The sequence below is a fragment of the Brassica rapa genome, chromosome A01 (genome assembly GCF_000309985.2).
Source record: "Brassica rapa cultivar Chiifu-401-42 chromosome A01, CAAS_Brap_v3.01, whole genome shotgun sequence".
Classification (NCBI taxonomy): domain Eukaryota; kingdom Viridiplantae; phylum Streptophyta; class Magnoliopsida; order Brassicales; family Brassicaceae; genus Brassica; species Brassica rapa.
In genome coordinates this window covers 24,363,038-24,388,592 of record NC_024795.2, presented here as the reverse complement: position 1 = coordinate 24,388,592, position 25,555 = coordinate 24,363,038, and the positions used below count along the sequence as shown (strand labels likewise).

At 38.3% G+C, this 25,555-nt stretch overlaps 7 protein-coding genes and 1 pseudogene across 7 annotated transcripts; 1 reads left to right on the top strand and 7 right to left on the bottom strand.

Annotated features, from left to right (window-relative positions):
- Positions 1 to 1,531: 1,531 nt before the first annotated feature.
- Positions 1,532 to 4,599, bottom strand: LOC103839446 (COBRA-like protein 8). The gene is made up of 2 exons (XM_009115957.2): positions 3,561 to 4,599; positions 1,532 to 3,155 (listed from the first exon to the last, which is right to left on the bottom strand). Exons 1-2 carry the CDS (start codon positions 4,144 to 4,146, stop codon positions 1,738 to 1,740), a joined length of 2,004 nt encoding a protein of 667 aa, XP_009114205.1. The 5' UTR covers positions 4,147 to 4,599; the 3' UTR covers positions 1,532 to 1,737.
- A 2,155-nt stretch (positions 4,600 to 6,754) lies between these two features.
- LOC103839456 (GATA transcription factor 17) lies at positions 6,755 to 7,904 on the bottom strand. Its single transcript, XM_009115967.3, has 2 exons — positions 7,416 to 7,904; positions 6,755 to 7,325 (listed from the first exon to the last, which is right to left on the bottom strand). Exons 1-2 carry the CDS (start codon positions 7,590 to 7,592, stop codon positions 6,987 to 6,989), a joined length of 516 nt encoding a protein of 171 aa, XP_009114215.1. The 5' UTR covers positions 7,593 to 7,904; the 3' UTR covers positions 6,755 to 6,986.
- A 575-nt stretch (positions 7,905 to 8,479) lies between these two features.
- LOC103839464 (putative pentatricopeptide repeat-containing protein At3g16890, mitochondrial) lies at positions 8,480 to 11,132 on the bottom strand. Its single transcript, XM_009115975.3, has one exon. The coding sequence runs from the start codon at positions 10,866 to 10,868 to the stop codon at positions 8,910 to 8,912; it is 1,959 nt and encodes a 652-aa protein (XP_009114223.1). The 5' UTR covers positions 10,869 to 11,132; the 3' UTR covers positions 8,480 to 8,909.
- A 232-nt stretch (positions 11,133 to 11,364) lies between these two features.
- On the top strand, positions 11,365 to 12,530 carry LOC103839475 (protein LURP-one-related 13). Its single transcript, XM_009115981.3, has 3 exons — positions 11,365 to 11,838; positions 11,939 to 12,163; positions 12,252 to 12,530. Exons 1-3 carry the CDS (start codon positions 11,620 to 11,622, stop codon positions 12,366 to 12,368), a joined length of 561 nt encoding a protein of 186 aa, XP_009114229.1. The 5' UTR covers positions 11,365 to 11,619; the 3' UTR covers positions 12,369 to 12,530.
- Positions 12,531 to 14,548: 2,018 nt separating this feature from the next.
- Positions 14,549 to 15,541, bottom strand: LOC103839487 (S-protein homolog 2). The gene has a single exon (XM_009115990.2). The coding sequence runs from the start codon at positions 15,104 to 15,106 to the stop codon at positions 14,666 to 14,668; it is 441 nt and encodes a 146-aa protein (XP_009114238.1). The 5' UTR covers positions 15,107 to 15,541; the 3' UTR covers positions 14,549 to 14,665.
- Positions 15,542 to 15,774: 233 nt separating this feature from the next.
- LOC103839497 lies at positions 15,775 to 25,534 on the bottom strand (annotated as a pseudogene).
- On the bottom strand, positions 16,693 to 17,336 carry LOC117127113. Its single transcript, XM_033276415.1, has 2 exons — positions 17,253 to 17,336; positions 16,693 to 17,052 (listed from the first exon to the last, which is right to left on the bottom strand). Exons 1-2 carry the CDS (start codon positions 17,334 to 17,336, stop codon positions 16,693 to 16,695), a joined length of 444 nt encoding a protein of 147 aa, XP_033132306.1.
- On the bottom strand, positions 18,187 to 18,966 carry LOC108871382 (glutathione S-transferase T3-like). Its single transcript, XM_018658004.2, has one exon. It carries the CDS (start codon positions 18,964 to 18,966, stop codon positions 18,187 to 18,189), a length of 780 nt encoding a protein of 259 aa, XP_018513520.1.
- Positions 25,535 to 25,555: the final 21 nt, after the last annotated feature.

The following is a 25,555-nucleotide window of genomic DNA, read 5'->3' as shown; positions in this document are numbered from 1 at the left end:
GACAACCGTGTTGTTACCTACAAGTTACACCAACCACTCTCATCAAGCTCCTTGGCGTTCAACAACTTCCAACAAGAACTCCCTGTGAACAGCTTCCCCTTAGCAAGTGCACCAGGCTTATCTGCTCGGAAACCACATTTTTCTTCTTCTTACCAAGAAGAGGTCAACAGCTCGGAACCAGCCTGGTCTCACTCCCCCTAGCTACGATTGGGATCTGCAGAGCATCGGAATCTGTAGCGTTCTCGAGTTCGGAAGCTTACTCTACTACTTCGTCCATATTAAGAACCGATGATCATGGCCGTAACCAGACACAGCCGAACATGGTGCCACGTCGTCAGGCTTATGGAAACGGAGGTGGGCAGTTCAGTGAGGGTGAAGTCGGAGAGAGTGGCCTTCCACGAGCAGTATAGTAATCAAGAACATCTTATGAGCGCAGGTTCGATTCTTTTCTCTTCTCTTATATAGAAGCATAATCTGCCAACGAACATTTTAGCATTAGAGTTTGAGTTTGAAAATGAAATACATAACAGTTTCAAGCGCTTTCTTTCATGATTACGCAAACTACCACCAATAACCTGAATAAAATAATTATTGAGTACAAGGATACGTTAAGAGAAAAAAACAACAATAGCACAAAACCAAGTTTTTGTTCCCAAAGTAGCACTCAAGGCTCAAAGTCACAAAAATAGGTTTCATTAAAGAGGTAAATATACACTTATACCATTTGGATTAATTAATACAAACCTTAGGGTTTAGAGTTAAGGGGTGGAGTTTTGGAATTAGAGTTTAAAATTTTATAAAAAATAAATACAAAAATAAAAAATAAAAATTTTAAAAACAGTTTCAAAAAGTATTTTTAAATTATAAAAAGAAAATTTGAAAAAAAAATAAGAAAAAATTCAAAAAAATAATTCAAAAAAAAATTTATAAAAATTTCGAATCTAAAAACATATAATCTGAATCTATAAAAAAAAATTTCGTTTTTTTAATTTTTATTTTATTTATTTTTATTTATTTTTGTTTGTTTATTTAATTTTAAACCAAGGGTATTAGGATATTTTACCCTTTAATGAATGTCATTTTTGTGACTTTCTCCTTTTAGTTCTATTTTTGAGACATAAACTTCAAAAGATGCTATTATTGACAATTGCCCATACGTTAATCAATAAGTCAACTTTTGGATACAATTTTATAACAAGTTGTAATTGAAACGTCGACTTAAACAACAGAAACACACAAATCTTGTGTTGACACAGGAAGGAATTGCACCGGTTGATACCGAGTTTGACTTTAATGCATATTCAATCAATCATATCCCGGTTTGATTGGATTGGATAATAGATGCTAAACCGAAGAGAGTATAGGAGATTTGTTATTGTACTACCATGATCTGCTAATAACAGTATAACCATTTTGGTGAAATTTGTTTTATGTTATATAATCTGCATGGAATTTTAAATCCAGATTATAACAGAAATTATTTGTATACTTTTTTTTTTTGTAATGTTAGGAGTTAAATATTTTACTCTCCTAAGAGATTATTTTGGTTCTTGATATTAGACTAATTTATCAAGAGAGAGAGGGAAGTAAACCGGACTGCAAACCACAGATTCGTCTGTTCAATAAATGTGTGTATACCAAAACCTAACCATAATAAAAGAAGTAAAAAAGAATCTCACGCTGCACAAAGCACCACCACTACTAGTAGTATATGGTTAGAAAAAGAACCACCAACTCTTAAACCCAAAGACTCAAGAGAGCAAAAACTGGTAACACCATTAGAAGAAATGTGGAGACACGTCCTTTGTGACCATTGCTAGGTATTATAGAAGGAAGCGAACATTCCTGACCGTTGAAGAACACTTTGGTCGGAAACCCTTCTCCAGCCCCGACCTTAATCCCAGGATTCAGTTTCTTGGTAAAAGAGATAACCGACTGCTGCTTACCGGGCACCCGATAGTCCTTACTCGGGTTCTTCGCATCCACCTCCGCAACGAGATAGTTCAGACCAGGAAGCCCTTCCATCAAAACAGTGGTGTTCTTCCCATCAACAGCAACGGTCGTTGCATTAAACGAGTAAGCCTTCTCAAAATCCGGGGCAGCGTTCTTCAGCTCGACCGCGGCAGACCAGTCCGCGAAGTTGGTTCCTCCCCAGTTAAAAATCGTGATTCTAGCACTCCATCCACGATGGTAGTCAGTGGCTAAGTGCCAGTTTATGCTGACTCCACAGTAGTCTCCGCATGGCAACAGAGTTGGAACTTTTCTGTGTTTCAAATTCGCCCACGATGCAGCGAACTTGGTTCGATTCTCAAAGGGGATGAGAAGAGCTTGAGGAGGTAAGAGAAGAGCCGGGGAAGTAGTGCTGCACGTTTTATCAACTCTCTTGCTAGAACAGTCGCTGCAAGCGCAGGTATTACAAGGGATGATGGAGTCGTTGAGGTAAGAGGAGAAAGACACGCAGCAGCTGGGGGTAACTGGTTGAGTGATGTTGCACGCCACTTGCCAGCTGGCGAACGCGGTCCGGTTCGAAGGCAAACCGGACGGATCAGGGAACTCGCTTAAGCTGACTCTAGCCGGAGGGCCGCATTTGTAATCAGGGTTAAAGTTACCTTTGATCTTCCAGCTCAAAGGTGGAGCGATGGCGGAGATGTTGAGATTAGGAGGCATTTTGTAAACCTCCATTTGAAAAACAGACTTCGACTTGGTTGGATCCATAGAAGGCGACAGGATGGTTCCGTTTCTGCAGCAGTATGGTTTGAGTCCGAGGTTGGAGTCGTTGTACTTAGTCAGAGGGAGGTCTATGATGTGCGGTTTCCTCGCACAGCTCAGGACGGTGGAGAAGTCAACTGCATCGTAGTGTTTTCCTTGCGGGCCATCGATGCAGGCCGATGCATCCACAACGCTTGGATAAGCTCCTTTGGTTTGGGAGATGAACTCGTCTTTCGTCCATTCGAAACTTAGGTCCCAGTTGTCGAGACGACCGAGGGGGTTGTGGTTCTCTATGGTGACCTGCGCCCAGTAGCTTGTTGCGTATGGTCTGATTATGTCGTACATTATGGTTAAGTCTCCTTTTTGCCTTGGTTTCAACTTTTCACCAATGGGGTCTGTTTCGTTTTTAGGGTCTGGCATGCAACACACTTCCAGAATGTTTCCATCTGACATAAAATCAGAGAGAATGATATTATAAAATGTCAGTAAACACACACAAAAGAATATTTATGTTCAAATGTGTGACAAGATTCAAAGATTCAAAGACAGAACCATTCTACTAAGCAACTTAAAAGTCTAATTTGATATGCTACTGAATACTAATTCAAACATGTGACAAGAAATCAACAAAAGCAATAGACTTTTTCAACGTATGATTAAATATAAAATAGAACTAATCAATGTGTTACACTTTCTTAGTGAGATTAGCAAACACAAGATCACACATCATCAAAAGCAATAATTCTTACCAAACATATTGAATTATCAAATTTAAAAATGTAAAACAAAATCAAATTTCATTTTACATAACCAATTTCAAGATTTGATTAATGTTTATTTGTTATATGTACCTCGTTTGGTGGCTTTGGGACATGACCAGCCATCATTAACAAGAGTGATGTTGTTAGGAAGCGGAATACCAGGCGGGGCAACACCAAACTGAGTACCCACGAGCTCCACACGTGCCTCCATCTGCTTGATGTCACCCGCCGTCATGATCGCCGACTTCAAATCCGCCGCGGGATACCCTGCAAACGTCGTACCGTTCTCTACGCTAACGGGAAGGCTAGACCCGTCTTCGAGAATAGCGTTGCTGGCGGAGACGAGAATCTCTTTGTGAGCGAATCCGACGAAGACGAGCCACGACTTAAGCTCGTCTCTGCCGTTGTTTAGGACGGTGATCACGGACTCGAACCGGTACGGCTGGCTCTTAGTGTCGTTTGGTTTGATTTGGGTCCCGGTTGAGTAAGTGTACGAGACGAAGATGCCGTTGCAGAGGACAGCGTCGGGAGAGATTGGTGGAGGAGAAGGAGGAGTAGGAGGAGGAGGAGGAGTTGAATCGTTGGATCGTTGCCGAGGCTGAGACGACGTTAGTTGAATCGTTGTGAAGAGAGACAGCAGTAGGATCAACTTCGGAGCTAACCCCATGAGAATCATTAGTTCTCTCTCTCCTCAGAAAGATCTTGTCTTTTTGGATTTTATGAAATTGAAAAGAAGAATAAAAATGAGAGATTTTATTTCTTATTTGAAGAGATGAAGAGACCGCGTTGAACAAAAAAAAACAGCTTAGTCAGACGCTGTAATGAAATTTATGTGCGCGTTAACATTGGTGTTTGATTGCTTTCCTAGTGGGGTTGCGTTTTAGAATTATTCAAAAGTTTGGTGCTCTTTCTTGTTGTAGTAAACAAAAGGTTTTACAAAACAATTCTGAAAGAGGCTGATATACTTTAAAAAGTTTCAAAATGAGCCATTTGTTACCGCGTCAACAAATCGATATAGAAATTTATTCATTGAGGGTTATAGTATTTGTTTGGTAGTGATTTATTATGAAAATATTTCTTACTATTTATTTCATCAGTGCCCATGATTTTTAAGTGTTGTTCATGGAACATTTGCAATGGAATTAGACTGATATTAGTATATGAGATATCCTGTGAAGATTTTATACCCATTTTGCATTAATTTCGCGAAAAATATAAAGGAAAACGTGTTTTTCTAGCTTTGGAGATTTATATATACGGAAATACGAGTTTGGAAACATTGGATTTAATGTGAATTTACTGATTCGATATTCCATAGTGGATGGCCTAGTTTTTGTATAAAGACAAAGAGCTTGAACACATGGTGTGGAATTCAACAAGGATTAAACGATGTCTTCTTAATCTAAAAAAAATCGCTAGCTTCGCCAATTATATTTTGCTTAAACATATAATTTCAGAAAAAACCATTTATTAAACAATTATGCAGATTAAGAAAGAGAAGCTTATAATAGATCTTCAACATGGTGCAAACTCGGTCAAATGTGGATTTTCATAAGATGGTTCGGATGATGTAGTTAGGCGTAGATCTTAATAAAACAGATAATATTGTTGTTTGTCGACTACGCAATCTTTTCATAATATATCATCATTAAAAAACATATATTTCTTTATTTAGTGTTTTAATAGTCTAACTTTATGAAATTTTAATTGAAATCTATTTATGTTGAATTTTAGGTTATAACTATTAATTAGCTCCTAATTGCTCAATCATTTTCAAAGAAAAACACATAACGTCTTGCTCCTTACTTCAGGAACAAATCTATAAACTTTTTTAACATCTAGTCTATAGTTTAAAAGAAAAAACTTCCTTAGTTTATATATGTTTAATGTATCTTTCATACAAAGCATGTTTATGAATGTAATGTTTACATCATGTAGTAATGGTCTTAATTTGAATTGATTGTAAACGCAAACACTCTCGATAAGTCTGTCTAGTTAGGATTAGAATAAGTATAATTAGTTTGCATATATTTTGAGTCATTTCTATTTATGTGGGGTTGTTGGATCAACTAAAAGCCCATTGACTTTTAGTAAATTGTGAACAAAAATAACACGGATCACATCCCAAATAATTGTCAAATAAATGAGAAAATGATGTTTGTCCCACATTGGACAACATCAACAAGTCTGAGTGATATATATATGCTCATGTATTATCATTACTCAAACGGCTTAGAGAGAGAGGAAGGCACTCCACGCGCCGCCGCTGCCGTCCGGCAGGTTCAGCGTGGGCGTGGACTTGGGCTTAGGTCTTGGTGGAGGGTCTCCGGCCCAATAAGATTCTTTTTGAACCAAGTTAAGCTCAACGTTTTGTCATTTAATTCCCGAAAAAGGGCATGCATTTTATTTAAACAACACATAATTCGTTTAAAAACAACACGATGTCTTTCTTTTTGACGATAAGTTTAAACGAGAAAAAATCTTGCGGAGGAAGTTTCGTAACATCTTGCCTCCGAGATCCTCGTGAGATTTGTGCCATCGTGCGCACGTGCTGCAACGGTTACGGAAAGTGGCTCGTCTTCTCTTCTTTATAAACTCGTCTCTTCCATCGTTTTTCATTACGTTTTTCACAACCAAAACCAGCAAATCCTATAGCGTATATAAGTCTAGGGAGTGTTTCGTAGAAATATTGGTTCGTTAGAGGTTCTTCACGAGTGTCGCGTGATAGTCTATCATAGTTTTATCCTGGAACTCATATTCGTACAGATCTGTCGCACTAGCGGAGCGAATATTAAAAATTAAGGAAAGAGATTCGTCTCAACTCCATGGTTTCTTTTTCATTACAGTTTTGAATCATCTATATATTTTCCTTAACATCGTTTATATTATATTGTTTCTTTTGATCCGGTTTTCCGGTTTCTACAATGTTTACATCAGGTAGTAATGGTCTTAATTTTAATTGACTGTAAACCAGAAAAAGGGGGTTTCGTGAAAGAACGCCCGTTGAGACAACTTAATTGAATCGTTCTATAGGTTGCGAGGTTCACGGCTTTAGGTTAGCCACGTCATCATTTTATAAATTCAAATCAAATGAGAGGTGACGCCAATGGACCAGCACACAAAAATAAAAGTGGTGCGGTTGATGGAGACTAGACAACCAACACCACGCGCTTCTTGATTACGGCGAAAAGCCCATTTATATGGGCCTATTAGCTATAAAAAATTGAGCCCACGCGCACTAGTAAGCGAGTGAGAACTACGAGCGTAGGACCAAATCTCAATGATTAAAAATTTAAAAACACCTTGAATTAATTGTTATTCTTCTCAACACAAAATTTAAAACGTGATTAGCAAAAGAACACATAACATTAGTGGGAACCAGCCAAAAAAAACCCGACATCACTAGCTATTACACAGTTATCTCTATTGTCTTAAGTTAATTAAATAATTAATCAAAACCCCTCACTTTAATTATTCCCTAACGACACCAAACAGAGAAGTTTTGATCTCCATCGTTTACGCATAAACAGAGCCGCAAGAGAGCGCCATGAGAAGCACGGCGGCTCTTTCTTCCTCGCCGAGTTTCTTCCACAGCCTCTTCTTCTCAACCGATGATCTCTTCATCACCGGCACTTCCAATCCCAGATCCAGAAACTTACTCACTCTTTTGCTGCAGCTGCTACTAGTACTAGTATGATCATCAGCTTTCTTGATCTTGTTATTGACGTTACGATCATCTTCGAGGCTTAGATCACTCTCACAGCTGTTGCTTTTTCTGATCTTCTTCTCTGGTTTGATCCCGAGAGCCGCTTGCCTCTTCTTCCTGCTCTTGATCCCACAAGCATTGCACAGTGACTGCATAAATCAAACGCATATCCATGAGATCAAGATCATAGGTTAAAGAAACGATCAACGAGATCAGCAAAAGCAAAAACAATCTCTCACCTTAGGTCCGGCAAGGCCACCGCGCCAGAGAGGAGTTTTGAATGTTCCGCAATCAACGCAAGTCTTCTTCGTCTCGCCGCCGCCACTTCCACTGCTACTGCAGTTCTCGTTATCGACGTCCGATAACTCTCCGGCGGAATCGATCTTTGTCTTCGTTTCTTCTGATCCCTCCGACATTTTCAAAGGCGCCAATCAGATCAAGTTTGATGATAAGGAAGAGAGAGAAACGGTGAATGGTGTATGAGCGGACAAAACAAACGGAGGTGGGCTTTGTAATCGGGGAGAAAGACGGGGGCGGAAACCCTAGTTTTTCGGCGATGAGGCATTTACTAAAATACCCTCGAGCGGGGACTTTTTGTAATTTACTTTTGAACCACCCGCCAGAACTCAACTCAACAACTGTAGGAAAAAAAAACGAGGGAAAATCATATTTTAATTTTTTTTCTTTTCAAATGATAAGATGAAAATGAGACTGTGAATGAAAAGATCTCTTTCCTCATTAAACAAAGTCTGTATATAACAAGAATACATACATACTATTATGCTAACTAAGAATACGTGTAAAAGAAAAACCATTAGGCCTAACTCAGTAGTCCAAGCCCATGAACATGAGGCAGCAGTTTTATACTTTTATACTATTGTACTAGAAAACTAATGACATTACAATGATGAAGATGTACAATCTTGCACAAAATGGAACTACTTAAGTCATGTTCTTTTGATAGATGCTGAATCTAGAGTCAACGGCTCCGATTACTTCATCCTCAAGAATCTAGCGTCAACTGCAATAGACGCTGAATCTAGCCGTAACCGTAAAAATTGTTGCCGCCGTGAGTCGTAATTGCCGCTAGAATTTTTAGTGATCAATTAACATCCGAAATCTAACGCTGCGTCTCTTATAATTAACATCGGCTCAATGGTTTCTCTGCAATCTTGTTTTTAAAGCAACGGAAATACAGAGCTAAAAAGAGACAAATGCGGCGTTTGATAAACGAACAGGGTATTAATCAAAATATCATAGCTTGTTACAAAGAAGCAAATGTTAGTCAAGCAAGAGCAGCGGCAGCTTAACACACAAGAGCATGTAATACATGAATGGTCAGGAGTCAGGCACTTGAACATTGCTTTCTATAATTTTACACTGTAATGGTACATTTGGGGGTGAATACATTATCCATCCAAGTGTAAGAAATACAAACATCTTTTGCATTGAGCTAGCTGTCATGTACTAACCGCCACTCCCATTGATCAATCTAACATACTGTTATGCTTTCTCCTCCACTCATGCTCTGTTTCTCTCGTGTCTGCGCCAAAGAAGCAGGATTGTGGCTGAGATTCAGTTCCTTCCAAGACCTTTCAACCTGAAACGAAGCCAGACGAACCCCCTCTAATAATAGAGAGATTAAACAGACCAGTTCTCCGGATCAGCTAACCATTGTGGTCCCTTGGCCTTTCATTGTAATACTTGAAATCATTCACCGAGGACAGATTTTTCTACGAGGCTGACACTGTTTCTCTCTCCAGTCCACTCATTCTCAGGCCAAGTTCTTCAACAACACGCTTAGTATACGAATCCGGTACACACCCATGCCTCTCCATCAAACTAAACACCTCTCTTGCTTCACTCTCTCTACCACATTCACTTAGCGCTTTAATAAGACAACTATACGTATAGTTATCTGGTTTCAAACCAACCCTCAACATCGTTTCAAACAACTCCTCACCTTTCTTCACCTTCCTCATCCTACAAAAACTCTGAATAACCGCATTGTACGCATAAACATCTGGACTCAACCCCTTCTCCTTCATCTCCGCAAACAGCTTCACTGATCTACCAATATCCCCCACGGAGCAAGACGCACGAATTAAGATATTGTACGTGATCTCGTTCGGCTCAATCCCCCATTCCAACATCTCCTTGAAACACTCAAACGCATCTTTTATCTCCTTGGCACGACAAAGACAGTTTATAACCGAACTGAAAGTGATCACGTCTGGTCTGCAACCATGGTCCAGAAGCTTCTCCACCACTTCCCGAACCTTCTTCACATCTCCCCTTGAGCTATACCCGCTGAGAAGAGTGTTGAAAGTTACGAGACTCGGAGAAATACCTCTACCCTGCATCTCTGTTAAGTACATAGCCGCACGCTCTGTACGTCTAGCCTTGCAGAGAGAGTCTATCACCGCGTTATAATCATATACACTTGATATAAGCCCGTGAACACCCATCTGTTTCAGATAGAGTTCACCTTCAGAGAACCTATGAGCGTTCAACAGAGCCTGAACCACCGCAAGATAACCGTTGAACCCTGGCTTAACCCCTCTCTTTACAAAACAGTCGAAAATCCCACACGTGTCAACAAGATCAAACCCTTTCAAAAGACAACTCATTGCAGCATTAAACGTTAAGCTATCCGGCACATAACCTGTCTTCCTCAAGAACATAGCAGTCTCTTTAGCCATTGAGTTACTCGAAAGACAACACAACACAGTATCATACCCTACTCTCTGCAAGATCGTCTCTTTCTCCATAAACCCAAGCAGAACCTCAAAGGCCTCACACTTGGGCAAGCAACGGAACACCCCATGAACTAAAGTCCTCACAGTAGCTTCGTTAGGACTCATCTTCCTCGCTTGCATCGTCTCAAACTGCTTCAACGCCTCATCAACCCTCCCCACCCTCAAAAACCCATCGATCAAAATCGTGTACGTAAACACATTCGCTCTATAGTTCCCTTCCTTCTCCATCTGTTTAACCAACCTCACCGCCTCATCAACCACACCTTTCTTGCAAACACCGTGCACAAGTATATTATAAGTAAACCGGTCCGGTTCACAACCGTCCCCACGCATCTGGTGAAACTTCAAGTAAGCCAAGTCAAGAGAGTTGGACTTCACCAAAGCATCGATCACAGCATTGTAAAGCCTCGTGCTTGGCTTCATCCCAAGGAGAGATATCTCCGCAAAGACATCGTTACAGTACTTAGCTAAACCCAACTTCCCCCAGCTCCCGATCAAAACACACATCAGCTCGTCACTAATCCTAAACCCTGAGTCTCTAACCTCCTTGAGAAGCTCCTTGGAGAGCAAGAGAGGGCCTTTGCGGAACAGAGCATTCCCTAGAACGGTTTTCAAAGACTGGTCCTTGGAGTAAACCGGGTTTGTGTTGGAGACCCAGAGGTAGACGCGGAGGGAGTGTAAAGGGTTGTCTTGGTTCTGCAAGAGGCTGATGATGAATCGAGGGTTTAGATTGATTCGATGGGAAGTGAGGGATTGGTTCAGGATCAAGAACCAGTCTTTTCGTCGGATGATTTGGGAGATGTGACGCTGGTCGATTGGGTTTGTGGGTTTACCTGAGGGGAATAAAGGTTTAGGGTTTAGGGTTTCGGATGGTTTTGCTGCTGCCGCCGCCGCCGCTGCTCTGGAAGATGAAGAAGCAAAGCCTCCTCTCATGTCACGCTTTGTGTCCGGAAGAGAGTGACCGCAACGACGACAATCGCTTTTGGTCTAAACCTCCAGGAGAATGTCTGTTAAACGATGTCGTTTTTGGGTTTAACTCAGCTAACATTTGTTTTTTTTTTGTTTAACCTAAAACAAACAAATATTTTAAGATGGTATGACTTGGAATTGAGATCATGGATGAACAAAAAAAAATATTTTAACATGTTCAGCATAATCTTGGATTTTTTATTATGATTAACAGAATATATAGGAAAAATATTAGCAATACACCATAAGTTATAGTCTATATTCGATTAACACTACTATATGATTGTCACACTTTCAACATAACTATAAAGTTGTAACATATTTTTTTTCCTTAGCAAGTGATCGCATCTGTTGTTGTTCTTTACTCTTTTAACTTTTTATCAATCCTGTAAAGTGACGGTAATATGGAAGCCTTCTTCCTTCTCGATAGCTAGCTCTAATTTAATCTTGAATTGGTAATACCCATTTGATCGCAAATAAACAAATGAAATTGTTGATTTTTAATAATAGAAACGCTTACAAATTAAATCTTATCTACACAGATATACATCATGTTTAAATCATTTAGGTATTGTATAGCTGTATACACCACTGAAACAAATTGAATGAGTATTTTAGTTTTGAAAGGAAAAAGTCATAACCAAACACACTCAATAAATTCAAACTTGATCAAACTTCTCTTTTATTATCATCTCTCTGGAGCAACACAACTGTAATGGCAGAACAAGATCTCAACAACAGGAGCAACACGATACCAATCATAGGATCTGAGTTTGTTCGTCCTCAGCCTTCAGATCTTACCATCGTCGGAGACACGGTGAAGGATGCCAACGGAAACAAAGTATTCAAAGTCAAAACGCCTCTCTTCGGTCTCCACAACAAGAGGATTTTGCTTGATCCTAACGACTCTCCCATCGTCACCATGAAAATGAAGGTTTTGTTTAGTTTATTTCACCCTTAGTTATAATTTCATTTGTTTACCGGTGGATTTTATGAGTTTTCTTATGCTCTGGGGTTTAAATTTTATGTAAAAGGTGACTAGTAAGCACGATCGATGGCAAGTGTATAGAGGAGGTGATTTAGATGATAAGATATTCACGGTTAAAAGATCCTCATCGGTCCAACTAAAAACAAGAGTTGAAGTATTCTTGAAACATAACCAGACCAAAGAAGCGTCTTGTGATTTCACTATTAAAGGTCGGTTTATGAAGCGTGCATGCACAATCTATGTTGGAGATTCAACGAAAGTAATCGCTCAGGTAAACTAATTAAAACTAGACGCGACGAAAACGTTCCTAATAGATCTTTAAGTTGTTTTTCTTACAAGTATATGTATGTAATATACAGGTACATGAAGGAGAAGAGAGACTAGTGGCTACAGTTTACCCTAATGTCGACTGCGCTTTTATTGTTACACTTATCTTTATATTTGACCTCATTAATATGGCTGGAACTGGGGTCTGATTGTTATTTTGAGAGCAAGTGTGGTCTTCGTATGTCTAAGAGAGTGTAATATTGTCATACATTTGTGTGTGTTTTACATGTGTAAATGTCAATCACCACTAGTACGAGAAAAATCAAAGAAGTAGTACAAAATGAAATTCATGTGTTACCATTTGGATGACCTATTTTTTTTTAAACATTTGGATGACCTATATATATATACGCGTAAATTAAAGGCAAAAGAGACCCAGCTAAATGGTTTTGTGCCGCTTGTAGTATCATTCACTATCATATGGATTAAACATGTGTTGCTGTGAAAAGCTTGAGAATTTACGAATTATCTTAAGTCGTCATATTTTGAACTCAACTCAGAAAGAGATTATTATTTTATTGTATTTATTAATTTCTGGAGTATTAATTTATATGTTTTGTACTATATATGGATTAACAATGCGTAAAACATTTAATGAAAGATACATTTTTATTTAATAATGAACACATGTTTTAAAATCAAGCATTGATATACATTTCATCTCATTGGTCGCCTCCATTGTAAACTCATGGATATGATCTCTATAATAGGTCTGGTCTATTCCATAAACATATTTGTATTATTTCTATTAATTTGCTATTTAGAACAAAGAGGTAAACATAGAGAGATGTTCTTAATTGCCTTAAAAACAATGGTTAATTCCAAGGAAGACAAACATCAAACATTCCATTGTCTTTGTTAAGTTTACAAGCCCCGTTCTTGTGTATCTTCCACTCACATCTTCTACACCCAAACTCTGCAAACAATCTGTCTCTATCCTGTTTGTAAATATCCAAATAATGCAACTCGTTTTCCCAGCTGAAACTGCAATAGAATTTAGTATTACCGAAAAAACTAGGTTTAAATTCAAAGAACCACGATCCTCTTGGTGCCATAGTTCGGTCTCCAAGCTCATCATTTTTTGATTTACAATGATATCACAATGGCAGAGAACCTCCAAGATCATTGATAATCACCACAGTTGTTTCTGGGTTATCGAAACCAGTTAAAGAGAAATCATCTTGAGCGTGAGACAGCGCTACACATATACATACTCATGATAAAGAGACCGATAAGCACTACTAAAGAACCCATTCCTATTCTTACTATTTTTCTCTCTTACGGTATTGTATATGAGAATGACCCGACCCTTTCGCTCAATATTGAGTTGTGTATATATAATCTCTTAAATAGTTTCCATACCAAGATCTTTTTGTTTTTGTGACCTCAGTTACGTATCCAACGCATTTATCTCAATAATCATTTTCAGTGCACTAACTTGGTAACATTTTTTAATGCACTTTGAAAAATATGCTGTCAAGATAAAACGTATATATACAAAGGAAATGTCATCATGTTGACCCTAAAGATATTTGTATATATCTGTTGATAAGTTAAAAGAGTCAATGCGAGATCACATAACAAGTCTTACAAGGCATGATATCAACAGAGAGATATAGCCTTAAATGACATTGTAAAAAACGTGTGCTCATCGCTCAAAGCTGTTAAGTGAGGTCTCCATTGCACACTAAAGATGTTTCCTAAGTTACAAAGACAAATCAGATCATTCAAACTTAAATAAGAGTTTAAAGAAGAGTCTCAAGAGCAGTTGCACTCCTTTCTTTTTCAATGCTAAAGAAAGCTTCCAAGGAACAAATTCTAGATGCCAGCAGTTTTAGAAGCAAAGACAATCTAAGATGCATTTGACTGTTTCAGAGAAATGCTGTAAGAGATTAAAAAAATTAATAATTGGTCTGATTTTCCGATAGGTCTCATCCCCCACTCTGCTGCTATGATGAAACCATCTTTTCAATGGTGAACGTTTATTCTCACGTAACCAACCGATTTTCCTTTCTCTCCCTCTATGGCAAGCTCCCCAGAGTTGTCACCTCCTTTTGAAAATGGGATGTTGTCTCCATTAAGACATTACCTTGGTTTCTCTCATAGGTAAGGGCTGGTTTTCAATGTCACATCTTAAAGTGACTAAATTTCAGCTGTCCAATTTAATCGTGAAGGCTCCATCGACCCATTCAAGCTTTGTCTTAAATTTGTTGTCTATCTTTTTCTCTTTAGAAATTATCATTAACTTTGTTTGCTGTTATAGTTTGTGTTTAGTATCAAAGAGGATGGGCTAAATTTCTTTTATTGTAAATGTCATAAATCATGGAAATAACGTTACGTGCAAGCTAATGCAATGTATATGTATATTATTACTTCTATTAATTTTGCCGTTAGCAAAGCATATGTGGAAATAGAGATATTCTAGCTAATTGCTTTTAAACAATGGCTAATTCCAAGGTAAACAAACATCAAACATTCCATTGTCTTTGTTCAGTTTACAAGGCCCGGTCTTGCGTATCTTCCACTCACATCTTCTACACCCAAACTCTGCGAACAGTCTGTCTCTATTCTGTCTGTAGATATCGAAATAATGCAACTCATTGCCCCAGCTGAAACTGCAATAGAATTTTGTATTTCCAAAAACACTAGGTTTAAATTCAAAGAACCACGATCCTCTTGGTGCCATAGTTCGGTCTCCAAGATCATCGTCTTTTGATTTACAATGATATCGCAATGGAAGATAACCTGCAATATCATTGATAATCACCACAGTTGTTCTTGGGTTATCGAAACCGGTTAAAGAGAAATCATCTTGAGCGTGAGACAGCGCTACACATATACACATACTCATGATCAAGAGACAAATAAGCACTACTAAAGAACCCATTCCTATTTTTACTATTTTTTCTCTTAAAGTATTGTATATGAATGAATGATTCTTTCACTCAATATTGAGTTGTGTATATATAATCTAGAAAATAGTTTCCATATCAAGCTCTTTTTTGCTTTTGTGACCTCAGTAACGTATTCAACGCATTTACCTCAGTAAACATTTTCATTGCACTAACTTAGTAACACTTTTTCATGCACTTTAAAAAATATGCGGTCAAGATAAAACGTATATATACAAGGAAAGTTCATCATGTTGACCAATAAAGATATTTGTCTGTTTCTAGAGTTGGGGGTTTCTCTGGGACTTGCACATTTGCAGAATTCAAGTTCTGTCATGTTTGAATTATTTCTGGAGAACATAAAGTGACATAGTTATAGTAACCATAATAAAATCTTTCAAAATACTTTTTTTTTTGTTCCACTTGAAATGAAGTATTCAAAATGCGTTCCAAAAAAAAAAAAAGTATTCAAAATAAATAGTAACTTCCACACAAACAAACAAACAAGAATCAAAAGCACAATCCACAGAACTCACTGCATCACAAAACACAATACCGAAATGATAATCAATAGAAAAAAGACACTTACTGTAGATGATGCTCGAGCATGATTAACCCCGGTCTCTATTTGGAGTTCTTAATTTATTATTTGATACTTTTTTTATACTTTTTGGTTAAGAAATGTCTCTTAGGGCATCCGCATTGGTGAACCCCTCTTGGGGTTCATAAGGTTTTTTTATTATTTTTTGGGTGGGACCTTAAATAGTTGTGAACCTCTATCGATTGTGTTCCTGCATTGGTGAACCTGCAGAAGGGGTTCATAGAAATAAAATAATATTTTTTTTTTAAAATATAATAAGTTTTAAAATATTGAATACATTAAGAATTGATTGCAATAACCAATATATTAATAAAAAAAATTTATTCAATACATTGAGAATTCATGAACATACAACGATCAATCATCTACATTACCAAACATTTGCCAGATATTTTCGATGAGATCAGCTTTCAAACGATTATGTTTATTGGAATTTCGAACTTCAGTGCGAATGCCAAGGAAATTATGGACATTCAAACTTTCTCTTCTTCGCACCTGGGAACTTCTGCTTGACTCTCCCGACTCGAACTCTGATGTATCAATTTGGTTGTATCCGTCTCTTTCGTTCTCGACTATCATATTGTGCAATATAACACAACATCTCATAATCCTTCCTATTTTTTCCTTGTCCCATTGTAAAGCTGGGTTTTTAACTATTGCAAATCTCGATTGCAATACTCCAAAAGCACGTTCGACATCTTTTCTAGTGGCTTCTTGGCGTTCAGCAAACCGCACTGCTTTAGGACCTTGAGGAAGTGGGATGGATTGGATAAATGTAGCCCAATGCGGATAAATTCCGTCAGTAAGGTAGTATGCCATATGATAGGTGTGGTTGTTGACCTTGAAATTAACTTTAGGTGCTCGACCTTGTAAAATGTCATCAAAAACTGGAGACCGATCAAGAACATTGATATCGTTGAGAGTACCTGGTAAACCGAAAAATGCGTTCCATATCCAAAGATCCTGTGATGCCACAGCTTCTCAGACAATTGTCGGCTTTCCTGAACCACGTGTAAACTGCCCTCTCCAAGCCGTTGGGCAGTTTTTCCACTCCCAATGCATACAATCGATGCTGCCTACCATCCCTGGAAACCCCCGTGCCTCTCCAACATCGAGTAATCGTTGAAGATCCGCCGGTGTAGGTCTTCTTAAATACTCAGCTCCAAACAATTGTATAATCCCATTAGTGAAATTATCCAAACATAAACGTGAAGTACTTTCACCTAGTCGGAGATATTCGTCATACATATCTCCCGATTGTCCGTATGCCAGCATACGTATTGCTGCCGTACACTTTTGAAGTGCAGATAGCCCCAACCTCCCATGAGCATTTCTTCTTTGCTGAAAGTATGGCAGTTCAGTACTTAGGCTTTGGACTATGCGAAGGAACAAAGTTTTGTTCATTCGAAAACGGTGCCTAAACATTTCCGGCTGGTATGTTGGATTATCCGCGAAATAATCCTTCCATAGTTGTTTGTGTCCTAGTTCCCGCTCTCTTTCGAATAACTTCGTCGCTTCGGCTTGTTGGTTTGAGCATTAACCATTGAGTCGATGTAATTATCGACTACTTCGTCCACAATTTCATCTAAAGCTTCATCTACTTCATCACTTGATGAGGAAGACATCCTTTGTACATATTAAAAAAAAAATTATTATCATATTAATTAAACAAAATGTTGTTTGTTTCATTTATTTCTTTAAATTGTATTTTATATACATATAAAAAAAAGCAACGGTTCATATATGTTTCAAACAAAATCGGTGTTTCATATAAAAATAAAGCAACGGTTCATTAGAATATACACAATACTTGTAAGAAAAGCAACGGTTCGTTTAAAAAGCAACGGTTCATTTTTTAAAAAAAGCAACGGTTCATATATGTGATTATATCTTTTGTTTCATACAAACCTTAATTAAAATGTTGCTTACATACCTAAATACAAGGAGAGAGAGAGTTGGTGTAGAGGAGGATGAGGAAAGCAGTGGGTCGATACACAAATACTTTGTGTTTCACAAAGACAAGTGAGAAAGAAAGAGAAGTTGCATTGAAGATTTTATAAATGATAGCCAAAGAGAAGTGACAAACATAATATATATAGGGAGACAATGTTTACACCCGTGAATGAAGTTATCAGGGGTACATACACCCGTGATTACATAACATAGAAGTGTAGAAATATCCAACATTCTACACTTTCCCGTGATTGAAACCGACATACATAGAGCTAAAATAGAGGTACATAAAGCTAAAAGACAGGTACATAAAAGAAACAGAGAAAGCGTGAACCCGCGACTGGAACACAAGTACAAGCATCCACTTCCTGCAACCCGTGACCTGCAACACAAAAGTTAAACAACACTCAAGAAATCACATATCACTCAAGACAATAGTCTACACAACACATTGTAGGAAGAAATAGACAACACAAAACAGAGGCGAATCACATATCACAAAAAAATTACCCACTGACCAACTCAAAGCATTTCAGATATCAGTTTATTCTTGAGTGTCCTTTCTTGATCAGAAAGTGTATCTGCATTTTTTCCTAAGAGACGATCAAGGATTTTCCGGTTTGATATGATAGTTTTCTTTGCTAGTATGCTCTCTATCTGATCAAGAGCTGCTTCATTCCCGTGCTTCTTTCGTTTCGCAGCTTTGGAAGCCTTAATACCAGGAGGCCTAACCTCTTCCAACTCAGGTTCTGTTTCCGCAGCTTCCTTCCTTTTCTCTTTTGGACCATCTCTGGAAACAGAGTTTGATCTCCATTTTTGATCAAACCTCAGTTCCCTCCACGCATGCTCGAGTGTGAACTTGAGCTGGTAGTCGTTAAAGAAGATGTCATGGGCAGACTTCATGACATCGTTCTCATTTTGACCACTAGCTTGTTCCTTCAATGCCGTCTCATAACTACCCACAAACTTACAGACCTGCTCATTAACTCTTCCCCACCTCTGCTTACACTGACTCCACTCTCTAGGAGCGTAGCCACTCAGCTGAGGGCTTGAATTGAAGTACTCTGCTATTCTATTCCAAAACGACCCTAACTTCTGCTGGTTACTAACTATCGGATCCTTGCTGGTGTTCAGCCAAGCACTGATCAGAACAATATCTTCTTGTGTTGTCCACTTTTTCCTCTCCACCGGTTTTGGAACAGTAGAAGACCCTACGCCTATGGACCCTACGTCTATGGGTTGACTGGTCTGGGAAGATAAAAGGTTCATAAACCCGGGAGAATCTAGAGAAAACGGTTCCATTTTGGTTTGGGGTGGTGTTTTAAACGTGGTTTTGGTTTTCAGATTTTTTACTTCTAACTATGTTTTTAAACTACCATTGTGCTTTGATAAGAGAGAGCAATTAAAGTAAGTCTAACCACCAAAATTCATTAAAGTTAATTACACAACAAGTTGTTCTCTAACGGCATTCATTACACATCAAATCTGTTTTAAAAAACTAGTACAAGAAGTAGACAGAGAGTATTCAAAACAGCATTCATCAGAGCAACCAACCAACTGATAATTAATGTTTTTCAGTTCCTAGTCTACCTAGTTCACTTCATTTCTAGTTCAGTTACCTACTCTATCTAGTTCAGTTCACCTCTAGTTCAACATTCATCAGAGCATTCAGCAGAGCAAGCTAAATACTTCAGTTCAGTTAAGCTTAGTTAAGCTTGAGTGTTTACCTTAAGGTTTTTATTCGAAGCAGACCTTCTCCAGATTTGCGACCTGCACAGTGAGAGAATAAATCTCAGCAGTGAGGTTATCAACCGCCAAACTGAGGCGGTTAACCTCTGCCTGCAGATGGAAACAAACACACCGTGTTACGGACTTAAAAATAACCAAACTTTACAAATCTTTACACTACCTATTCGATACTCTTAAAAAGTTCACTAACCTCAACTGTGTCGATATGTTTATTGAGATTGGGCACCAACTTGATCACCTGCTCAGCCTTCTCCACCCGCCTACGCAGACTTTCGATCTCCTCCTGCACACCTATAACCCAAGGCTGACGGTAATGAAACCCATCAGCCTTGTTGACAACATAAACACATTAGACTCGCGTCACTAAAACATAATCTATACTTCTTCAAACCCATCTGCATTGTATCTCTTACCTCGTAGTTGATGCACGTGAAGAAGCGTTTCCCAGGCAGAGTGTCGTACTTCTCCTTCACGCGAACCTCGTCTCGGATTCTCCCACCACAGGGACACCTCCTGGGAATCCCATATTCTGAATCGGCCACGTTTCCCATACTGTTGTAGTACTCCTCTTGCCTCTTTGTATTTCTTCTATCTTCCACGGGATCCATCTAAACAACAAAGATAAAACAGATTACGAAATAATCACGGAAAATTATGATGAAACGACCCATAAATCGAACCCACATGCAGATTTAAAACCATAACTCGAAACCCCCAAATCGATTTCAAATCCCAGATAAACAAACCCTAAATTTCGATAAATCGAACCCCGCATGAGGTTTTAAAACCATATAGCGAAAACCCCTTTTCCGATTTCGAACCCAAACTCGAAACCACAAAATCTATTTCGAGTCCCCCACATCGGTTTCGACACGAAAAATGCTTGATTAAACCGTGAATCAACTCCATACTTACCTCGGCTCGTAGAGGAGACACTCCGTCGTCGAGTAGATAGAGGAAAGTGAAGAACGGTCACCGTCGCACCAAAATCGCCTTTCGGAGAGAAACCCTAGCTTTTTTGAGAAATGAGAGAAAATGCTTTCTCTCCGCTTTCCTCCTCGTGAACTCGCGAACGCGTTTCCAATAGGTGGGTGACACCTGGCATGAACCGGGCTCATACGGAGTCAGTAATAAGAGGCGGGTCGCGGAAATAAACCCAATTTTTGATTTATTTTTGGCTTCCGGGCCTATGAACCCGAGCCTATGAACCCCATTAGAACTCTCAATGCTGATGGCCTAATATCTCTTATTTAAGAGACGGTTCTTAGCTTTTCATAGTTAAAAGCTAAAAACCGTCTCTTAACCAAAACTAAGAATCTCAGTTAAGAGACCTGGGTTAATCATGGCCTAACAATTGTTAAAAATGATGCGTCTCTTTGACATATGCAGCTCTATTGAGACTAAAAAAAAAGAGTTGTACACCGCATCATCGTTTCATCTTTTATCATCCGTGTGAACAACTTTCCATTATTTTTGGTAGATTCTATGAGGATCATCCTCGATGTCGAACATCTCTCCCAGCTCCTTGAACATGTCTTCATAACATTCAGACCTAGTTAAATCAATTCATAATAATGATATGTGTTAAGAGGATACGGAAAAATGTTCACATCCAAAAATGTTTACCAGTTTAAGAGTATGTCACCAGGTAACTATGCGAGATCACATAATAAGTCTTACAAGGCATGCTATCAAGAGAGCGATATAGCCTTCAATGACATTGTAAATAACGCGTGCTCATCCATCAAAAACTGTTAAGTGAGGTCTCCATTGCACACTAAAGGTGCTTCACAAGTTACAACAAACAAAATATATATAAAGTACTTGACCAGCTTGCTTGTATCATTATAATCCAACAAGCTATCAAGAAGAGTCTAGAAAGAAGAGATACTCCTTTCTTTTTCAGGTAATATACAATGCTAAAGAAAGCTTCCAAGGAACAAACTCTAGACGTCATCACTTTTAGAGGAAAAGACAATCTAAGATGTATTTGACTGTTTTAGAGAAATGTTGTAAGAAATACAAACTAGTAAACGAAAAAAGAAAACAGTAACTAAACACGACAATAACAAGTTAGTAGATTAGGGTGATGTGTTTCTCTGGTTGCCTGGTGGCGCAGATTGCTAGAATTTCACCAAGCTTGGAACATAAGAGCACACAAGTGGCCAGCACTTCATGGGTGCAAAATCACCAAGATCGACTGATTTGAAGTATCCATTTTCACCAAGAACATAAGCCATATTACGAATAGTGAAAGGAAGACCTCTAGTCTTATCAATAACCACAACGGCATTGTTCTTCTCATCAACAAAGAAACTTCCAGCGAAACAATGAAACTGAAAACCGATTAGTGGTCTCATATCAACCGATAAGAACACCTTGTTCCACGACACTGCACTGGGACCAACCTTGCTACTAATCCAAACCTTCAAGATGTATACAGGTGCACATTCTTGAAACAAGACAGCAAGCTGCTCTTCTCTAACGCTAGATAGAGTCAATGTATCTCCATAGCGACCGCGAAAAGGCAGACGCAGACGCGGTCCAAAACTCTCTGTTGTAAAGTTGAAACAGAGTAAAAAAACTCTTCCTATTTTGCCTGGTGCAACCTTGTTTTCGGCAAACCAGTAAGTATTGCCCTTCAGAGACAAGCCGGGGTAAATATACGGTATAATCCAGTCTGGATTGAAATCAACAACCTTCCATGAACTAGAGTTTAAATTAAAGATTTCAAACTTATATACTCGGCGGTTTAAGTTGCGGTAGTAGTCATCCACAAATCTCAAGACTTTTAGCGGGTAGTTGTTCTTCTTCTCATATCCGAGAGCATACCTGTCACATCTGTGGTAAGAATCTCTGGGTTTGATCCACCTTGTTTGTCCACTAAAAGGGTTCCAAACAATAAGCCTAGTTCCGTCTTTGGTAACGCATAACAACAAACCTTGGCAGTGAAAGACATTAATTATGTCGACTCCAGCGTCGTCGAGTTTACCTATAGGCTCGATAGATGGAGATGGATTGTGGAGGTTGAGGCTCATCAACTAAACCTTTATTCGAGTATCATCACCACCTGGGACTCCTTCCTCTTTGCTGCTTCACCATTGTACTTTCTTGTAAAGCTCCAATCTTTTGATAAAGTGTTGTTCCATCTTTTGCAGGTGAATCGAGCTCTTCTCAGAGATGTCATCGGAAGCTTAGAGAGCACCTCCTCTTCCATGTCCCTGGGAAGATCCGATATCATCCTCGCTATTGTTTCAGTAACCTTGATCGAAGCCAGCCTCTTCTTTTCCGGATAAAAATTATGGTCGTATACGATTAGGGTTTTAGGGCTTAACGTAGGGTACAAGGTGTTTGGAAATTTAGGGCTAGGGCTTAGAGTAGAGTACAAAAATGTGAATGGGACTATGGTTGCAAAAAGAGACTTCAGCTATATTTTTGGTTATTAATGGTCCTAGCCCATTAAGATTCCTTGGTTGCACCAGCATGTCTAGTTATCTTATTATACTTCTATTAAGGCTTATCCAGCGAGTTATGTGGGGGTTTCCCTATGTTTTGTCTTCATATTCACGTATCAACTTATGGAATTGTTCGTACTGATTTACATCTAGTTGATAAGTTGCACAAAATGCACCTGTTCAACCATCACCGTTAAGTAAGGTCTCCATTGCACATTAAAGATGCTTCACAAATTCCAACAAACAAAATATTTTTTAGGTATTTGAACTGATTGCTTGTAGTTCTGTCTCTAACAAGTTATCAAGTGTGGAGTAAGTACGTGGCCGTAAGTAAAAGACAGGGTGTTAGATTGTGACCAAGACACCAACCAAGAAGAGCAAAACCAAGTGAATGGAGGGGAAGCTGGTGCAATGAGAACTGATCCAACCAAAATTTTGTGAGAATATATATATATTAATAACCGTAGTATGATCACTCCATCAGCTGTATTGTCGTCTGGGTCGACGAGTTTACCTATACGCTCGATTGATGGATTGAGGAGATTGATGTTCATCAATCTTGTAGTCGAGAAACATCACCCCCTGAAACTCCTTCCTATCCTTCTGCTTTTGCAGCACTGGTGTACTTTTTTTGTAAAGCTCCGATCGTTTGATATAATAGTGTTCCAGTTTTTGCAGGTGAATCTCACTCCTCGCAGAGCTGTAATAGGAAGCTTAGAGAGTACCTCCTCTGCCATGTCCCTTGGAAGATCCGATATCATCGTCGCTATTGTTTCAATAAGCGTGACTCTAGTTGTAAGCAGCTTGCACACCACATAAATTTATGGTCATATTGCACGACAAGTACGTAGGGTAGGTAATAGAGTTTAGAGTTTCTATCTAACCATTGTTTTTGATTCATTGTTTTAGACAGTTTCGAGTTTAATAAAATAGAAAGTTTCTTATTTGGTTTTTTTTTTTTTTGACATCGTCGTCATTGAGTTAATTAAATTCATCAAATAAAAATTTTGTTTCAAGGATTCTTCGAATTCTTGATTAAGTAAAACATGTCCCAAGCAAGGATTCTATAAAACTTCTTGGTTAAGGTGACTATCAAGTTCATACGCTGCGCCAGGTTTTAGGGCTTAACATAGTGTACGAAGAGATACAACTTGGAGAAGAATATGACGTGGCCAGCTTCACCATGATCAAATCAATAGTTTCAATAGTTTATCTTTATTTATTTTATGTTTAGTGGAAAGGTGTAGTGGATGTGTTAGTTGCCCATGTCCATGTTCACGTAGTAATTAGTTTGTTTCCTTACTTTTGTATTTAAACATGAGTTGGGAAAGAGAACAAGAAAAAAAAAAAGAAAATTGTAGTAACTTGTGTTTTGTTTTATTAGTTTGTTTCACAAACTCTCTTAGCTTTGAGGAGGGGCCTTAATTGGCATCAAAGCAACTTGTGTTCTAAGGTATCAAAGGGGTGATTAGGTTCACTCCTAACAGAAGTGTTTGGAAAATTAGGGTTTAGGGCACAAAATAGTGTACAAAATGTGAATGGGACTATAGCTGCAATCAAGATACTTTTACCCATGCTTTTTTATTGATTGAGGGCTTTTTAGCTTTGTTAATGCTCCTAATCCATTTTTCGATTCCTTAATTGCACCAACAATTTCTAGTTATCTTACTACCTCCACGAAGGCTTATCCAGCAACTTATGTGGGTTTTCTTGATGTTTGTGATCTTCACGTATCAACATATGTTATGGGACTTTCATTGACGTACTAATTTACATCTAGATCATGATCTAGTGGGTTTCTTTGTCAACATCATTTTTATCACCCTATAATTGAAGTAGTATTGAACGTACGAACTCAGATACATCTAGTCAAAAAGAGACATATAAGCATAATATCTTGAAATCACAACCTCAGTTCGTCTTTCACACAGATTGGAGAAACAAAACGTAGCTCATCTCCAAAACAGAGTTTAGGCTTCGGTGTATATCGAACGGCGGTTATCAAGACACGTGTCAGTAACCCCTCGTTTCTCCATTGAAGTTGCTTGGTCTTCCTACTTTCAAGATTCTCCATCGATCATCCCGTCCCCGTCAACGCTAGGGGTGGGCACTTTACCCGATATCCGAAATGGCACCCGAACCCGATCCGAAAAACCCGAACCAAAATCCGAACCGAAGTAGCAAAATACCCGAACGGGTATTGAATTAAGAGAGATTGGATACCCGAACCCGAATGGATAATATCCGAACCCGAATGGATATCCGAAGATAACCGAACATATGTATAATTAACCTTATATTTCTAGTTTACATCTCTTATTTTATATAAAATATTTATATTAATACTACACATACTTTAAGTTCATATGATATACATGCAATTACGGAAAAAATAATTTCGTACTCACTTAAAAAGCATGTCAAGTTTTTTTTATTTCAAAAATTAACAAAAAGTTAGATCCAAAATTTTAAAACAATAACTAAATTAATGCATTTTTAGTTTTAAAATGTTATGTCCAAATCTATTAACCATTTAATCTATTAAAAATAAAAAAAAAGTTAAGTAAAATTTATATTCTTAAATACAAGAAATTTAAAAAATGAAAAATTTAATTTTTTTTCAAAATCTAAATATCCGAACCCGATCCGAAATAACCGAAACCGAACTAAAAATACACGAACCCGAT

What these genes read in the sequence shown, in the direction of transcription:
- LOC103839456 (XM_009115967.3), bottom strand. Translation starts at nt 7,592, where the DNA reads ATGTCGGAGGGATCAGAAGAAACGAAGACAAAGATCGATTCCGCCGGA. An exon ending in GTGGCCTTGCCGGACCTAAG is followed by an intron (nt 7,326 to 7,415) that starts GTGAGAGATTGT and finishes TGATTTATGCAG; the next exon opens with TCACTGTGCAATGCTTGTGG.
- LOC117127113 (XM_033276415.1), bottom strand. Translation starts at nt 17,336, where the DNA reads ATGTCTTCCTCATCAAGTGATGAAGTAGATGAAGCTTTAGATGAAATT. An exon ending in ATAATTACATCGACTCAATG is followed by an intron (nt 17,053 to 17,252) that starts GTTAATGCTCAA and finishes CCATACTTTCAG; the next exon opens with CAAAGAAGAAATGCTCATGG.
- LOC103839487 (XM_009115990.2), bottom strand. Translation starts at nt 15,106, where the DNA reads ATGGGTTCTTTAGTAGTGCTTATTTGTCTCTTGATCATGAGTATGTGT.
- LOC103839446 (XM_009115957.2), bottom strand. Translation starts at nt 4,146, where the DNA reads ATGATTCTCATGGGGTTAGCTCCGAAGTTGATCCTACTGCTGTCTCTC. An exon ending in TCCCAAAGCCACCAAACGAG is followed by an intron (nt 3,156 to 3,560) that starts GTACATATAACA and finishes ATTTTATGTCAG; the next exon opens with ATGGAAACATTCTGGAAGTG.
- LOC103839464 (XM_009115975.3), bottom strand. Translation starts at nt 10,868, where the DNA reads ATGAGAGGAGGCTTTGCTTCTTCATCTTCCAGAGCAGCGGCGGCGGCG.
- LOC108871382 (XM_018658004.2), bottom strand. Translation starts at nt 18,966, where the DNA reads ATGGAACCGTTTTCTCTAGATTCTCCCGGGTTTATGAACCTTTTATCT.
- LOC103839475 (XM_009115981.3), top strand. Translation starts at nt 11,620, where the DNA reads ATGGCAGAACAAGATCTCAACAACAGGAGCAACACGATACCAATCATA. An exon ending in TCGTCACCATGAAAATGAAG is followed by an intron (nt 11,839 to 11,938) that starts GTTTTGTTTAGT and finishes TTTATGTAAAAG; the next exon opens with GTGACTAGTAAGCACGATCG. An exon ending in CAACGAAAGTAATCGCTCAG is followed by an intron (nt 12,164 to 12,251) that starts GTAAACTAATTA and finishes TGTAATATACAG; the next exon opens with GTACATGAAGGAGAAGAGAG.